We start from the raw sequence: 17734 nt of genomic DNA, 5'->3' as shown, positions 1-17734 counted from the left end.
CTCTCCGCGCCCTCGGCGGGTTGCCTCTCCCCCCCCCCCCCCCCCCCGGGGGGGCCCCCTCCTGGCTCTCAGCCTGGCCCTCCCTCCCCCCTCCCCGCCATCTCTCTGTGTCTGTTTCTCAGCCTCTCCCCAGTCTCTGGGTCTCTCTCATACGCGTCCCCCCAGTCTCCTGCTCTCCGGCCTGCTGGTCCGGCCTCGGCTGCCCTCTCTCCTGCCCCCCTCCCACCCTCACCCCTTCCCTGGGAGTAGAAGGCTCTGGGACTGCAATGAGCATGGTTTAGACCAGTACGGAGGAGCCCAGCTCGAACAGTCGGGCTGCACTGAGAAGGATGTGATGGCGGGAGGGGGGTCACTTCATCCTGGACGCATTTCCAATGCCAAGTGTTTGGATGAACTCTCCAGAAAGGCATGGGAGGCATGTCTGCAGAGCCATTGTGGGAGCTGCAGAGAATGTCTGTGAAAGTGCCTCACGGACCGTCTGGAGCGCGATGAAGCGTGTGCTGCCCACAGACAGGCAGGCCTCAGCAGACCCCAGTTACGATACCGATGGCACACGTCGCTGAGCTACAGCGGCCACTGCCAGGCCCTCCTCAGCCTCTTGCCTGTAGTGTTCTTCACACGTGCTGCCTCTGAAAATGGCCCAGAAGCCACAGCCAACCTATTTGGGTCTGTCACCATGAGCACGCAGGGCTGGCGCTATATTTCATTTTTGCTCTGATTCCAAATTTAAGAGTTTATTTCTAGATCCTCTCCACCCTCAATGTGGGCCTCGAACTCACAACCCCGAGACCAGGAGCCACACGCTCTACCAACTGGGCCAGCCGGATGCCCTTCCTTTGTTGCTCTAATTGGAAGAGTTTACTTCTGTAGGACACTGGCTGTGGTTTGGATGACTTCCACAGGGTCAGCCCCAGAGATGAGGCCAACCACAATTCAGGGTCCTTTACCTGTACCGGCTTGCGAGCCAAGCCCATAGGCTTGCTGCAGCCCCCACAACCGTCATGCCAGGTAAGGCTGGAGGCTGGCTCGGCCAAGAAACAGAGTAGTGCAGCTAGGTGACCACGTGTGGCGAGCCTGGGTCCCCCGCACTGGCCCACTTCACCCTTACAAAAGCGGCTCACCATTCCTGCAGCTCAGGAGAAGGGATCAATCCTGCGGATTCCTTGGAGGAACCTTCCACCCGCCCCTGCCACCAGTTACTGTCATCTTTGTTGATTATCTTGATGATGTCCCCAGTAACAAACTTCAGTCCTGCCTCCTTGCAAGGGATCAGATGGTCCTTTTTGGGGTCATAGTCAAACTGGGCTCTCATGAACATCTGAAAAGTAAGGACAAAGCAGCTACTATAGGAAATGCATGTTTCCTTGGGAAATCTTTTCATGGTATGTTAAATAAACAATTACGAATGTGTCAAAGGTCTTAAAATATGGATACCCTTTGTCTACAAGATGCCCTTCTAAGCACAAGTTGTCAGTTACGATGTATGGAAAAGTATGTTCACTACAGCATTATTTACAAGACTGCAATATGGGAGTCAAGCTAATTTTCCAAGAATAAGGACTTACCTAAGTACAGTTGTCTACTGATATTACCAGGCCAACTATAAAAATCACTGTGTAAAAGATAGGTAGACATCCTAAAGATGTTTAAAAGGTTCCAAGGAGATATTGTGAACAATTTCACATGAATACACTTGACAAATCCTTTACGAAACACAACTTTCCAAAAGCGACACAAGAAACTGAAAATATGAGCCACTCTATCTCCACGAAAAAGCACTGAGAGCCGCTACGGAACCTCCTCTATCCCTCCCCTGCTCCCAAACACACAGGCCCCACTGGCTCTGACGGCAAATGTCTCCAAATGTAACTAAGAACTAAGAAGAATTAAGGCTCGTCTCAGACAGACACAGGGCGAGATTCTTAGCCAGAATACACAGAAAGCACCTACAAATCAGGAAGAAAATGCCTTGAATGGCTACTTCACAAAGGAGGGCATCCAAGTGGAGAAAAACGTAAAACAAGGAGCTGACTGTAATTAGTCACCAGAGAAATGCAGATTAATGCCACAACGGTCAAAGTGAGGAAAAAGTACTGGCGAGGGTCTGAGGCAAATGAACGAAAAGGGGTTGCCTATGCCACAGCACAGACGCACTGCCGAGCGGCCACGGTGAGGACAGATTCCCTTTACATTCATTCCCCAAGGGGTGACAGCTGTCTTCGACGTGCGAAGTCAGGGTACAGGGGGTAGAGTCTCCACGAATTTTGAGTAAGTGCTCTTAAGACTCTTTGCTCTGGCATTATCAGTGCCTGAGCTATTTATTACTGTTTTTTTTTTGTGTGTGTGTGTTTGTTTTTGTTTGTTTGTTTGTTTAAGATTCCATCCATTTACCTGACAGAGACCGAGAGATCACAAGCAGACAGAGGCAGGCAGAGAGAGAGGAGGAAGCAGGCTCCCCACCAAGCAGAGAGCCCGATGGGGGGCTGGATCCCAGGACCCTGAGATCATGACGTGAGCCGAAGGTAGAGGCCTCAACCCACTGAGCCACCCAGGCACCCCTAATTTATTACTGTTTTTAAAAATATTTGCCAGTTTGCAGGGCACATGGGTGGCTCAGTTGGTGAAATGTCTGCCTTCATCCCAGATCATGATCTCAGGGTCCTGGGATTGAGCCCCCCATCATGCTCCCTGTCTAGCGGGGAGTCTGCTTCTCCCTCTGCTCCCTCCCAACTCATGCTCTCTCTAATAAATAAAATCTTAAAAAATATCTGCCAATTTGCTTGGCGTAAAATGATACTGCACACATTTTATGTCTCTCTGCTGACTGGTAAAACTGGCCATTTTTCCATACGTTCAATGTCCATTTGTATTTTTCCTCCTGCGAATTGTCATGTCTCCATTTCCCTCCTTCCTTCCACATCGGTTACTCCTTACAGAGGGAAGGTCTGCCTGTTTGCACCTGCGTTCGGAAAGCCCCAGGCAGCTACACTTATGCTATACTGAGAACTTAAAATGAGAATCATTTCATTTCAGTCAAATCTCAATAAATGGCGTCACCTACCTGCAGTGCTGGAAGACGACTTTGCTGGTTGGGAATTACTTTTAATGAGATCATTCCTTTGGTTTCTTTCTATTGAGAAAGGAGAAATAAAACTATAATGGACATATAATAGATGATCTGGGGTTTCATAAAGTCTTATTTTTGCCCTGAAGATCCCCAAAAAGTGTTTTTTTTTTTTCCAACACCCATCTTTACCATACACCTTGAAACTTTGTAGGACAATTCCTTCTCCAATATCAAAGTCTCATGTGCCCCCATAAGCCAATGGGACAACTTGGAGATGCACAAAGAATAATGAAGAAAAAGCGAATGACTTTGCCTCCTCCCCACACTCAACCCTAAAAGGTTTCCAGACAAACTGAAATGAATCTGGTCCACACATACCCATACTTTTCTCCATGCCAAAGAAAACATTTGCAAATGTTTGTACATAGGTCCATACTCATATGTATTTATTTTTCAAAAATAATTTTTTTAACAAAAAGGGGATTATACTCTGTAGAGCATTCTGTAACACGCTGTCGGTTCAGCTGTACTCCTCGTTACTGGGCATGCTGGTGGTGGCCAGCTTTTTTCACTCTCTGCTGCAAAGGCCATTTTTTTTTTTTTTTTTTAAAGATTTTAATTATTTATTTATTTGAAGCTCTGTCATTAGGCACATGGAGGTTCAGGATTTTTTAAGACTTTATTTATGTGAGAGACAGCAAGATCATACAAGCAGGGGGAGCAGGAGAGGGAGAAGCAGACTCCCTGCTGAGCAGGCAGCTCAAGCCCCTGGGATCATGAACTGAGCCCCCCAGCACCCCAGCAGTGAGCTCCTCATCAGCCCAGGAGGCTGCGGGCACGGGCTTTGATACCGTGTACTTGCATCAGGTTCAAAACGTACCCGGGTGCTTCCTCTGATCAGTGAGGAAGAGATACTGAAACCCTGGACGAAAATAGGGGATTTCTTTTTTTCCTCCCTACGGTTTTTGCCTCAAGTCTTTTGAGGCTCTGTCCTTGGGTACACAATGTATAGGACTTGGGTTGTTTCTAAAGATAAATGTGGCCCGTCACCTCATTTAGTTGTCGTTGTTGTCCATTGTTCTTTTAGGTAGACTGTGCACCTAACGTGGGGCTCAGACTCCATAGCCCGAGATTAATTTACCCGCTCCTCTAATGGAGCCAGCCAGGTACCACATGAGGCCTTTTCATGAGAGCAGATCCCAGCTCTCTGGTTCAACAGCCCTGGTCACTGCTGAGTGCCTGACGGGTGTCTCCTGCGGGCAGTGGCCAACCACACCCGACGGCCCCAGGTGGGGTCTGCTTCGGTTGTCTGAAGTAAGCTCTTGCTCAGCATGGGGCTCGAACTCACAACCCCAAGATCAAGAGTCATGGCTCTTCTGACTGAGCCAGCCAGACACCCCTCACCTTTGCATTTATAATCTCCCGTCTACTCTCCATAACCGATCTGTGCAGAGGGACTTCTACCTGCAGTTTGCAGATGACAGAGAAATGACTTCACCTGTTTGTAAGGCTAGACCCAAGGACGGCCGGGTTTCAGAGCTGCCAATAAAGACCAACGCTTTCTGACACCCAGTCCAGTGTCCTTCCTAGGGAGATACTCTGGGCCATTTGCCTTGTTTTAGAAATGTACTAGATGAAAGTAGAGAACGGCCACTTCCTGCACAGAATAGAGATTAGCGGTGGGAAGAGTCCCCTTGGTGAGGTACAAAGACTTGATGGGAAAACACTGCCCACTGACACCAATGTGTATCCACACCTCACAAACACAAAAGCAGAAAATACCCACCATTGCCTTCTGTAGCTGATCGACTGAGTGGTTAGTCACGTTGGTGCCGTTGATCTCCAGGATCTCATCCCCGACGTGAAGGGAGCCTGCGCGAAATGAAGACTCCGTCGGCAAAGAGCACGACAAGACACCACAGGGAAGTGGGCATGACCCAGAGCACGTTACATGACCGCGGGAGGAGGGGATGGCTCTTCTGAGCCCCTGAGGGATGTGCCAAGGCAAGCACTTGACAAAAGCACTGTGTCCTTGGCAAGTGTCACGTTGCTTTGTCATTTAGCTAAAACCCACAACTGCCACCTAATGGTCACATTAACCAACGGTTAGAGTCTATGTGCGGAGCAGTTACCAGTATCTGCGTCGCCCTGGGTAGAAAACAAAGTCAGGACCGAAGAGGGCAGGGCTCAGAGGCTGGCACAAGTCGGGATGCAAGCAGCGACGACCACGGCCACTGAGACATATCCCCCCCCGCCCCACCACACAGAGATTTTACCAAACGATGCATCGGAAAACCGACGGCCCCTTCATGTGAAGGAGAGACAACCGGTACTTGTAATGCTTTGTTAAATGTGTATCTTCCCTTCAACTGTTAGCGCTGGGAAGTCGAGACGGTCCGGGTCCCAGTCACGCGTCCGGGCTGGCGCAGAGGCTGTACTGTCACCGCTCAGACCTTGGCCACGGACCCCGGCAGGCCTGACCCCCAGCGCACAGAGAGGCCCTGGTCACGAGGGCGACCCTCGCGTCCCGCGCCACTCGACGGGGCCATCGGGGGAGGCACAGCCCCGGAGCCCCGGATACCTTGTCTGTGGATCATGCCACCGTGAAGGATCCGCGCCACCGTGCACGACTGCTTCTCGTTCAGCTTCAGCGTGATGCCCTGTGTGAGGACAAAGCACGGCACACGTTATTTTCGGCTCCTTCTTGGGTTATCTTCAGGACGGCTGAAGGGGCTTCTTCGGAGAAAGACTTTTCATGGGTACTTGGGGTTCGCAATGGGAGGAGGCATGAGAGCTGCCAGGAGGAGCGCGCCGGGGGAGGGCTGGGAGCCTGGGGATGCGGGGACTCGGGCGGGTGAAGAAGCGGGGTGGTAGGGCATGACAAGGGATTACCATGGGCTCTTCCGTGACCTTCTCGAACTGTATGAGTCGCACCTTCCGCACCTCCTGCCCTTTGGCCTGGGTCGGGCTACCTGGGGCAGCGGAGCCATTGGTGTACATGTCCTCGGTCACCGCATTTGCCTGGTGCGCCACAGCCTGGCAGGTCCAAACAACAAAGCAACGGGTAAGGGAGCAGCAGAGGCCTGCCATCAGTCTGCAATCTAGAAGGCTCGGAAAACCAAAGCTTATTTCACAAGTTTGGCATCTAAACCAATGGGAGCTACTTATTAAATGTTATCCAACGTGTCTATCCAGTCCGCTACAAACGGGAAGAGAATTAGGCATGTAGGATCAGCCCCTGGCCCAGGATGATGACAATACCACTGAACCCCGACCCTAGCCCAAGATGACCTCTCCACCAGGACCCTTTTCTCCCAACCTTCCACAGACATGCACAGCCACGTGCCATGTGCACCAAAAGATGTGGACACGGATGTCATCACAGCACTATGCTGTAGAAGAAAATACCACGAAATTTAATAATTGGAACCATTTGAACATAATCTGAAGACACCATGCTCCTTAACCCATAAATGCTTCTGTGTGTTTTCTAAGAACAAAAAGTTTCTCAAAAATGAAAATTTAGCATTTTTTAGAAGATTCTATTTATTTATGACAGAAATAGAGAGAGAGCACAAACAGGCACAGTGGCAGGCTGAGGGAGAGGGAGAAGCAGACTCCCCACCAAGCAGGGAGCTAGATTCAGGACTCTAACCCAGAACCCTGGGATCACAACCTGAGGTGAAGGCAGACGCCCAACCAACTGAGCCACCCAGGTGCCCCCCAAATTTAGCATTGATACAATACTATATCTGGTCCCCAGTTTCTCTACAAATTTTATCAAGTATCCCAATAACATCCTTTGTAGCTATATATATTCTTTCCCAGAGCAGCATCCAGGATCATGCAATGCATTCAGTTTTCACATCTCTTTAGCCTCCCTTAATCTGGAAAATCTCCTCGGCCTTTCTTTTTCATGACCTTGACGTTTTTGTCAAGGTCTACTATTTTGTAGATTCTCAATTTGGGTTTGCCCCATGTTTTGTCATGATTAGGTTGAGGTTGTACATTTTTGGTAGGAAGCCCACAGAAGTGATGTTGTCTCTGTCTCCTTTGCTGGTTCTTCTTGTTTCTAGTCCATTAATGTGGAAGTGGCCCGAGCTTGTGGTAAGAGCTAGCACAGTGGGGAAGGTCAAGTGGAAATCTCTGAATGCCTCCGCCACGCACCCCAGATAAAACAGTAAGTCACAAACAATATGGCCAACCAGAGGAGGCAGAACAGGCCTGAGCTTGGTTTATGGAAGAGCAAGTTCGGTATCTGTGTACAAGCTCAACTAAACTCCAGCCACACCCGGGGTGGGGGCCTCAGAAACAAGGGGGTCACTGCAGCAGGTGGCTGTGGGGCATCCAGACTGCGAAACACTTTTCGGTGACAACAAGGAGCAAACTATTAACAAACACAACAACAGCTTGGGATGGGTCTCGAAGGCACTCTGAGGCGTGAAAAAAGTCAACCTCCAAAGGCTGTGTATTCTCAGACTCACAAAATTATAGAAATGGAGAACTAATTAGTGGTTGCCAAGGACTGGGGATGGTAGGAACGATGGGCCACAGGGCTGTCCAGGGGTGGGACCACAGAGGTCTTTGTGGCGCTGGAGTGTGGCATTTATACACATGTGCCCATGACACAGTGGCACCAAAGCACACTCACACGCTGTACTGGTGTCAAGCGTGCGGCCTGGTACGGTGTGATGGCGTGACGACTGAGGCCCCACAGACGGAACTGAACTTGTCTGCAAAACACACCTGGCGACGCGGCCGAAAGCAGCCATTGTCTGCAGCCCAACTACAGCCCAGATGGCGTGCTGCCAAAGAATGGCTGCCAACAAGACACGCTGGAGAGCTCGGCTTTCAGGAAAGTAAGAGGCCACGACACACAGTGACCAAACAGCACGGCCCACGCTGCCCCAGGACCACGTGGCTGATGCTCTTCAAAGCGAAGCAGCTACGGGGTGTGAGTTTGTACGCTTCCCATGAGTAGACTCAGGAAAGCACAGGAGAGGTAGAGTCCCGCTGCAAGGGAGACCTCCTCTTCTCAAACTGGCCACCTGCGCGCTCTGACCGTCTATCTGCACGTGTTCTGGAAGGAGGACTCCAGGGACACTGACCGTGTGACTGCTGCTCCAAGACGATGGGTGTTAAGTGTCACATTTCTGGCCTCAGAGCAGGAAATCTAACTCGGGACTGTCCTGGGCCCTCACTTACGAATGTCTCACCACCAACAACTGTGGGGCTGAGAAAGCTGCGCGCCCCACCTGGGCCGGAGGCACTGCCGTTGTGGTCGTGTGCGCTAATGCCCGGTACCACCAAGTCGGGCCCTGCGGCTGCTTTCCTCCCCCCACACTGTAATGCTCTGGCAGTAAGCCACTGACAATGATTCGCTCAAGCTTCCAGCCTTGGCGGGACCCTGCAGCATGTGCCCCACAGTGAGAGATTACAAAGTCTCAGTCCACAGAGCACAAAGTGACCCTTGGAAGGGGAAGAAGCCTATGCGATAGTGAACTTGGAACAGGCAGATAATGGCCACACTCACCCCATGTTCCTCTTACTCAGCTGTATTGCAAAGACTGTTTTTACCACGTCAGCCTTTAAAGTAAGGACTCAGCAAAGCTCACCAGAGGCAGAATACATTCCAGTCGCCAAAGTTCAAGAGCTGCTATCCCCGAGGTTTGTCTTTTGAATGTGCTTACCCGTCAAGGTGTTCCCCGTGGTGGCGGAGTCACCGTGACACTCACTTAGCAGCTGCGAACCATGAGTAAGAGAAATGGAAATCTCCAAAGTGCTAACTCAAGAACTAACTGGCCATAGCAAGGCTTCTGAAAGCAAACTTGGCTTTGAGCAGCTCAATCTTACCGAGCCAGTGCGCACTCCCCAGGGTCTGGTGGGCTTCAGGGAAGTGTCCCCGTATGGCTCCTCAATCTCATGGGGCAAATGCCTTTAACGCGCCCCCTGTATCTCCTCATGATAGATGACTGTGGGATCAAGGTTACACATATGTGTACTGACCCTTGACGTCTGTGTGCACACACACACACACACACACACACACACACACACACATACACACACACACACAGCCAAGGTGATTCCCTGCTCCAGTCTGTGGGTCTATGACCACATGAAGTGCCGGAGTCTTCACATAGTGACGTCCTGTAGTTTCCCCTTCCGCAGCTCATTACTGTAAGGGGAAGTCATTAATTCCTTCTTTCATTCATGCAACATAAATGATAAATTGAAAGATAGTGTCCATCAAGTTTAAGGTAATCTTAGATCGTAAGTGCTCAAAGGACATGGAACATGGTTTTCAGCTTTCCTCAGAACTAGCAAATGGAGCTCCACAAAGGATTTCTGACTGGTGAGGACGGCGGTGCCTGCAGGGGAACAAAGAGGAGAGGTGGGCAGAAGGGCAGACAGGAGTTGCGACACAGAGCCAAGTTTTGCCTCAGGACCTTGCATTCCAAGCTTCTTGCTACGCAGCCGGCCACAATGAGCTTAGGAGAAAGGGGAAGGCGCTTGCCTTCTGCTGGGGACTCTAAACTTGTCCATCTTTGGGCTGACCGCATACCAGGCATCTGTCCTGGTCCCTGATCTGCCCTAACTTGTCTGTTTGCACAGCTGGCGATGCATTCCACTTGGGGAGATATACACCGGATTGTTCATCCCGTCCAGTTTGTCCCCTTGAGCTGGAACCCAAGTCCTGCACAGGCACCTAGGGCAGGAGCTACTGTGAGTCACGGCCGCCATCGCTACCAGCGCCACGTGACTGACCCAGTAATAAAGGCGGACGTCCTACAGTTCGCTTCAAACTTGAAAATCGCTTCCTCTCCGGGGCTGGGCCCGGAGGTCCCCGAGCCCTGGTGGAGGCAGGGGGGCTCTGGTCGAAGGGGAGACAGTGGGGAGGAAACACGCAGCTCGCTCCAAGAGCCCCTTCTGAGGAAACATCTGCGCCGGGGCTCCCAGGGCAGAGGCCGCGGCTCACAGGAAGCCGGATTTAGAAGGACACGAAAAACATATGGGGGGGGGGTTGGGGTGGGGGGGGGGGGGGGGAATAAAGCCCGGATTCAGAGCTGGCGACAGCCCGCGTAGGCGGGAACAAACATTTGCTCGACCTGCCGGGGACTCGCCGCCGCCGCCAACAAGGGCAGCGCCCGCGTTGGATTCTGGATAGAACCGCGGAAAACCGAGGGAAAACAGAAAGGAACACGCGAGCGCCTCCACAGCAGATGGCAAGAGCCGGGGCAGAGCCGGGGACAGCAGTTTCGGGCCAGAATGACCTTACAATTGAACGTCAACTGGACGCACTGTTTCTCAGGCACTACATCCGCGGCCAACACACGCCCAAGGTCAAGTCTCTGCAGACCCCCTTCCAACGCGTTATCTACCCAGTGTTCAGAGGCAAAGGCTCCTTCTCCTGCAGGGAAGGTGACTTTGAGCAAAAACCTACGTATGTATGCAGGTACACGTATTGCTTCTATGGGAAGGAAAAGGGAAAAGGAAAAAATCAAACAAGACAATTCTGGTTCCCTAATTCAAAGGTTTTCTTCCCATTTCCCACGCTCAGGGCCCCTCTCCGCAGACTCACTCTTGCCTTCCTACGCCTCCATTTTGAGGAACACTGAAAGGTTTGAGTAATTCCCTGCTTACGGGTGAAATCTCTGCACCAAAGAAATGTCAAGCCCGGGGAACATTTGACGGTGTCTCAAAACATGTTTTGACTGTCACAACTGGGGAGGAGTATGTGACTTTCCACCACGAAGAATGATCACACCCAGAGGCCCACAGTCCACGAGAACCTCCACGGCTTCACACATGCAGCTGGGCGGGCCTGGAACGCCAAACCCCAACGACGCCCGACAGTCCGCCAGACACCGGGTCCACAGGCCAAATGCTCGCTACGCCTGCGCCTGCGCCTGCGCACAGTGGGCCGGCAGTGAGCCTGCGCCTGCGCACAGTGGGCCGGCAGTGAGCCTGCGCACGACAGTCCACCGCCCACGTGGCGGGACACGGAAAACTGCCCAAGCACCGACAGCTGGCTGCGAGCTGACGCTTACCTACGGCCTGGCTGTTTTTATTATGTCCTTTCCCAACGTGGGACAGGCCCAAGGAAATGTTGAGACATTCTCAATGCACTACTGCATAGGAAAGTGCTGTTTTGAGCAGGATGTAGGAGGACTTCCACAACCTAAATGTATTGGCAAAGAATAAGGCCAGAGATGGCTTCTGAGTTTCTCAAATAAAAGAAATATACTTAAATATGGGAGATGGGCTGGCTATACTTCCTATCTGCTGCAAAACTATTTTAAAAGGATTTTATTTATTTCAGAGACACAGTGAGAGACAGTACAAAGCAGACTCACTGCTGGACTAGGATCACAACCTGAGCCCAAGGCAGGTACTCAACTACCCTTACAGACTGAAGCACCCAGACGACCCCATACATTTTCAATATTAAATGTAAACTATAGTCAGAAATGAAACTTTCGGGGACACCTGCGTTATTCAGTTGGTGAAGCATCTGCCTTCAACTCAGATCATGATCCCAAAGTCCTGGGATAGAGGCCTGCTTCACACTCCCTGCTCCACGAGGATCCTGCTTTTAACCCTACTGTTACCTCTTCTTGTACTCTCTCTCTCTCCCCCCAGTAAATACATAAATAAATAAAATCTTTTTTAAAAAAGTGAAACCGATATGTTTATAAAAAATAAAAAATTATATTAAAAAAAAAGTGAAACTGGGTTGTGACTCTTTAGAACTTTCACAAAAAGCATTCCCCTTAAATGAAGTCTTCAGCTTCATCATTTTCCATCACAGGTTTTCTGGGACAGCAAAATGTGCTGATGCTCTGGGACAGGCAGCTGTTAGCGAGATCTTGAATGTACCAGGGAAGTCCAAGTGTTGGACAAGCATTATCTCCCGTCACCATACGCACAACTCTCCAAGGAGGTACATCTGACAGAGAAGAGAAATCTTGGGCACAAAGAGCCCAGAAGCTTGTCTGATACACAGCGAGAGGCAGAGCCCATGGTGGCAGCAAAGATAAAGAGTCTGAGAGGGAAGGTGAACCTCAAGAAATCAATGGAGACTCTCCCTCCAACGTCCGCACTGTGGCCGATCTAGATGCTACTCTGCTGAAGGATTTAGCACACTTTCTTTCATCTTCTTCAGATCCTTACAAACACCAAACTGGCCAGCCAGCAGCCCATGCTCAATAACTGAGGAGGAACTCAACAGTGCCACCAACCCACAGATGCTAAGGGTGTGCACCACGACAGAACCTTCAAGGGCCGGGCCTCTCTTCCACAGGGCAGGCAGTCTCTCAAGCCCGTCCCTAACAGCAGGCCAGTTTATACAAGGTCTGGTCATTTAGCTGTATGTGGGGTTCTGGCTGTGCTGAGTGGAGGGGGCCTGATAGAAAAGACTGCATACAGTTGGAGTCCATTTATAAGGCAGTCCGAGAAAGACCAAATGCTCATGTCAAAATTCAGCTTGTTGCCAGGGTGATTTCCAAGTTTCTGGGGGTGGGGTCATGACTATAAGGGACCACCAGGGAACTTTCTGAAAGGTGAAAATGTTTTCTTTCATGACTTGGGTAATGGTTACATGACTGTATGCATATGCGAAGTCTTACTGAACAGACTGCATAAATTTATGAATTACATGTATGTTAATCACACCTCAGTAAAGCTGCCAGAAGTCAATTTCATAAAGAGATTTTATTAAAAAGTTAAGGCTCAGCCAAGTGAACTGATTATAGAGAATGCCTCTGAGGAGCCAGGTGCTTTTAGATCCTGATTTGCTCCCAGTGCACACTTCATTGCGGACCTTCTAGTTCTGTCTGTGTTCCCCACCTGCTCATGCCGGCAGTCAGTCAAGCCTAGAATCCCGCCATCATGGCTGGAAAGCACACGCAGGTGTGAACAGCACGCCGACGCCTATCACCTGTTTCCTTGAGCTACTGGCCCAGTCTATCGTTCTCCTGTTTGCTTTACCTGTGGGTCTACAGTGTCCTCATCTGTGCAAGTGGAAGCTTACGCTAAATCTCTAATGTCCACCTCTTCAGTCATTTATTGATTCACAGACATTTCTGAGGACTTATTTATTAGACATTTAAAATAAAAACAGTGAGCAGAAATAGCTGTGTCCTGAACCATCCTGCAGTCTAGGAAGGAGACTCAGTCTGACTTCTGGGCCTTGGTCCCTGTGGACAGTGCAGCTGATGCTTGGCTCTCGCTCTCTGTGTCTCTCTTTCTGTCTGTGGACATTTACTCATAGTGCCTGACCACCAGCCCATGATGAAGGCCAGGCTACGCGGAGGGGCTGCTGGGCCTATATTCTGGGTTAGGAGTCACCCAGGGAGGGTGTTGATGATGCACGCCTGTCTACGAGACAACCTTATTTTGAGGGGTGAAATCCACACTCAGAACTGCGAGAGACAATTGCAAAAACGGTCAACATCCTCTCCGGGCATCCTGGGTATTGGAGGTTAACAGCTGTCTACCACCCATTCCAGGAATCACCTCTGGAATCTGGGGAGTGCCTGTCCACCGGACAATACACAGAGGCAGCACAAGGGGCCTTCCTGAAATGCAGAGGGACGCTGAGTGAGCGCTTTGGAGGCCGACCTGGATTTTAACGGCCCTTTCTGTCGACCCCGACACCGCCAGCGACAACAAGCAGGCAGTTTCCTCTTGTGGGATCTGTTCCTAAAAGTCTTTCTCTGACCCTGACTTCCGTCCACGAAGAAGTTTTCCTTGACCTTAAGCAGCACTCTGCACAGGCCGCAGCCTCTCCTAACTTCTACGTCCATGGGGCTCTTGGGGAAAACGACCCCCAGCACTTGCGGCCGTCCACGTCGACCCCGGCAGCCGCCTCGGCCTCTCCTCCGAGGACGCCCCCCCCCCCCCCCCCCCCACCCCGGGGCCCGGGCCAGGGAGTCCCGCAGGTGCCGCGGCGGGCGGCGCGGCCTGCAGCCCTGTCCCGGCCCCTCACCCCGCGCCCGGGGAACCGCGGAGCCCTCTCACCTCGGGCCGGCCGCGCTTCTGCAGCAAGTGCTCCAGGTAGAGGTCGGAGAGCGCCGTGCGCATGCTGCCCCCGCCCTCGCCCTCGCTCGCCTTGAGCGTCATCCGGCCGGAGGCTGAACGCGGGGCCGCCGAGCCGCGAGCAGTGCGGAGCCGGGAGTGCGAGAACCCAGGCCTGCGGGGCGGCGGAGGCGGCGGAGGCGGCGCGCGGGGCGGGGCGGAGGCGGAGCACCGTCCTCGCCCCGCCCCTCTGCCCCGCCCCTCGCCCCGCCCTGACCCTGAGGCTGACCCAGAAGGGTTCAGGGGTGTAGAGAAAAGCGCGCTTGCACCGCGGCGGGTTCCCCAGCTCGGCCCATGCTCGCGGCCTACTGCGCGGGGCAGCAGTAAGATGTCTCTTCGACCGCAGGCTTTACCCAGAAATCTCTGCGGGCCCCGAAGGTTGCGAAAATGCCTTTAAGGCTCTTTGGACTGCAGGTACCCTGTGATTTACGTTGCTGTCAGCGAGTCAGTGATGAAAGGCCTGATTGCTCCCAACGGCAAGCTCTTTCTCCTTGTCTCCGGCCACATCTCCTACTGCTAATGCCACAAAAATTTTGAGGGAACAGGGGAAGCCAAGGGAACCTACATTCCTTAGCATCCTAAAGCCTTGGTGGTGGTAGAGCAGGAGTCCTGTTGAGGGAAGGGTTAGGGTTAGGGTGAGGGTTAGTTGGTTTCAGAACAAAACAAACTCTTCCTGCGCTTACAGGGCTGCAGCTGTCCCCACGCACACATCTGAAGAAAACCTGGCCTCCTCTACCGCGAGCTAGGAACCTCACAGTGTTATCAGCACTTTGTTCCTCCACATACAATCTTTGGACCTTCCAGCAACTCATAGCCAAAAGGAAAAAGTCCGAGGGCAAGAGTTAGAGCCGCATCGCCCTGTTTTCTCCGAGAGGAGGCTGAGATCCCATGATTGATGGCGCCCTCCCCCACGATGAGCCCAAAGGCACGGTAGAAAGTTGAGAGAGACAGAGACACAGCAGAAAAGGAAAGAAGCAACCCCGGCACAGGGACGCGTTAAGTGAGCAGTAGAACAGAGTACAGAACACGGAAGCACACCGTACAGGTGCAGAACTGCTACGTGATACAGCCAGGAGGGTAGGTGACTCTACAAAGACTTTCATTAAGTGAAGCTGGAAAATGCTTGCTTATTTTGAAAGACATAAAATACGAAACCTTTCCCTGCCATATGCAAAAAAAACAAAAAAACAAAAAACAAACCCCATCTATTCCAGATGGATTAAGAACTTAAATGTCAAAAATACACTTAAATGTCAAAAAGCTCTTGAAAGAAAACACCAGCAAACAACTTTTTTTTTCAGTGTTCCAAAAGTCATTGTTTATGCACCACTTTTACTTTGGAGGATAGAAAAAGATTCCTTGGGGCACCTGGGTGGCTCAGTCCTTAAGCCTGTGCCTTCTGCTCAGGTCATGATCCCAGGGTCCTGGGATCGAGCCCCACATGGGGCTCCTTGCTGAGCAGGGAGCTTGCTTCTCCCTCTTCCACTCCCCCTGCTTCTGTTCCCTCTCTAGGTGTCTCTCTGTCAAATAAATAAAATCTTTTTTAAAAAAAGAAAAAGTTTTCTTTACAAAACAATGCAGGAAAACCACCGAGTATATGGAATATTGATAAAGTTGGCTTTGTTAACATTAGGAAATCTTACTTACCAAAAGACAAAGTCAAAAGCAAAAAAAAAAAAAAAAAACCACACATGCGTTGGGAGAAAATATTCTTAACATACACAAATGACAAAGGATTCCTGTTATAAATATACAAAGGATTATAAATTACTAAATTTTAAAAGTCCAGTAGAGAAATGGGTAAAAAAATGACTAAATATCTCACATATGGAGAAATAAACATAGGAAGAGATGTTCAACTTCATTAGTGACCAGGGAAATGCAAATCAAGACCACAATGAAATACTACTATAAACCCACCCAGTTATCAAAATTTAAAAAGACTTAAAATATCAACTGTGAGAGACAATGTGAGTCCATATGAGTTCACACATCTACCCTCCTAGCCAGCCATTCTACTCCTACATATATATATCCAAGAGAAATTTTTGAATATGTACAACAAAGAACATGGACAACAATGCTCATGAAAATGGTTTTGTTCATAGCAAAAGCCTGTGAACAACTCAAATGCCCATCAACTGTGGCATACTCACACAATGCAGTATGAATGAGCTAAGAAGAAAACAAATCAGAAATACACAAATACATAAAGCACAGAAAAATCCCTCCTACACCCCTTCCCAATACGCAGAGGGAACAGCCTTACCCACTTTGGAATATTAGGTTTCCAGACCTTCCTCTGTGCGCAGAGAAATGTATTCAGAACTACAGTCTAGGTACAGAAACCGCAGAACACATGGCCTTGCTTCTTCTGAGCCAAACCATTCTTCCTTTTTCCCAATTCCCCATGAAGCAGGCCTCCTCTGAGGGCTGGCCCAAGACAAGATAAAATTCACCCACTTAGAGTGAACAATTCAGGGAGGTCTGGGTGGCTCAGTTGGTGAAGCGTCTGCCTTGGGCTTGGGTCATGATCCCGTGGTCCTGGGATCAAGTCCCCAGTCAGCCTCCTTGCTCAGCAGGGAGCCTGCTTCTCCCTCTCCCTCTCCCTCTGCCTCTCTCTCCTGCTCATGGTCTTCTTCCCTCTCTCGCAAATAAATAAAAATAAAATCTTTTTAAAAAGCGAACAATTCAATGACTTTTAGCATAATCATAATCACAGAGTTGTACGGCCATCACCACTCTCATTCCAGAACACTGTCATCACTCCAAATGAAGCCATCATTTCAGTCACTGCCCAGTCCTGTGGTCTTGAGTCCCTGGCAAACACTCACCCATTTTCTGCAGGACTAACTGAGTCTACCACAAAGGGCTCAACACAAATTCTCCCTTGAGAATTGATAAGCATAGTTCAGCCCTTGCAGCTCACAGTAAAATAAAATAAATAAAATAAAATACTACATAAAATCAAAAAACAAGGACCCAAGGGTGAGATCCAGCAGAACAACAGATAAACAAATTGGACCAAAACCTTCAGATATTTGAACTCAAGATTAGCTTAGTGTTAGAAAATTTATTAACCCAGGAGAGCCTGGGTGGTTCAGTGGTTGGGTGTCCAAGTCTTGATTTTGGTTCAAGCCAGAGAGTCCCTCTCCTTCTGCCCCGCACCCTTCTCTGTCTAAAGAAATAAAATCTTTTTAAAAAAAGAAAATTTGGGGGATCCTGAGTGGCTCAGTGGATTACGTGCCTTCAGCTCAGGTGACAATCCCAGGGTCCAGGGATCCAGCCCCTGAGTTGCTCCCCCTGCTTATGCTCTCTCTCTCAAGTAAATAAATAAAAAATATGTTAAAAAAGAAAAAGAAAATGCATTAATCCAAATTAACTGCATTAACATATTAATGGGAAAATCCTATTATCTCAATAGATGAAAAATATTTAATTTTTTAAAGATTTTATTTATTTATTTTACAGAGAGAGATCACAAGTAGGCAGAGAGGCAGACAGAGAGAGAGAGGGAAGCAGGCTCCCCGCTGAGCAGAGAGCCCGATACGGGACTCGATCCCAGGACCCTGAGATCATGACCTGAGC

The 17734-nt window shown here is 50.2% G+C and overlaps 1 protein-coding gene across 1 annotated transcript in view; it reads right to left on the bottom strand.

Annotated features, from left to right (window-relative positions):
• MPP1 (MAGUK p55 scaffold protein 1) overlaps window positions 1-14291 on the bottom strand; it is a 21070-nt gene extending 6779 nt beyond the window's left edge. Inside the window, exons 1-6 of the mRNA XM_059384842.1 lie at window positions 14090-14291; window positions 5960-6103; window positions 5649-5727; window positions 4854-4939; window positions 3062-3130; window positions 1122-1318 (exon numbers count right to left, since the gene is read on the bottom strand). Of these exons, the coding sequence (XP_059240825.1) occupies window positions 1122-1318; window positions 3062-3130; window positions 4854-4939; window positions 5649-5727; window positions 5960-6103; window positions 14090-14191 (677 nt within the window). The 5' untranslated portion in view covers window positions 14192-14291. The remainder of the gene's footprint in view (window positions 1-1121; window positions 1319-3061; window positions 3131-4853; window positions 4940-5648; window positions 5728-5959; window positions 6104-14089) is intronic.
• Between the last annotated feature and the right edge of the window lie 3443 nt (window positions 14292-17734).

The sequence above is a fragment of the Mustela nigripes genome, chromosome X (assembly GCF_022355385.1).
Source record: "Mustela nigripes isolate SB6536 chromosome X, MUSNIG.SB6536, whole genome shotgun sequence".
Taxonomy (NCBI): Eukaryota; Metazoa; Chordata; class Mammalia; order Carnivora; family Mustelidae; genus Mustela; species Mustela nigripes.
Note: the sequence above shows the minus strand (reverse complement) of the source record. Positions and strands in the feature narration are given on the sequence as shown.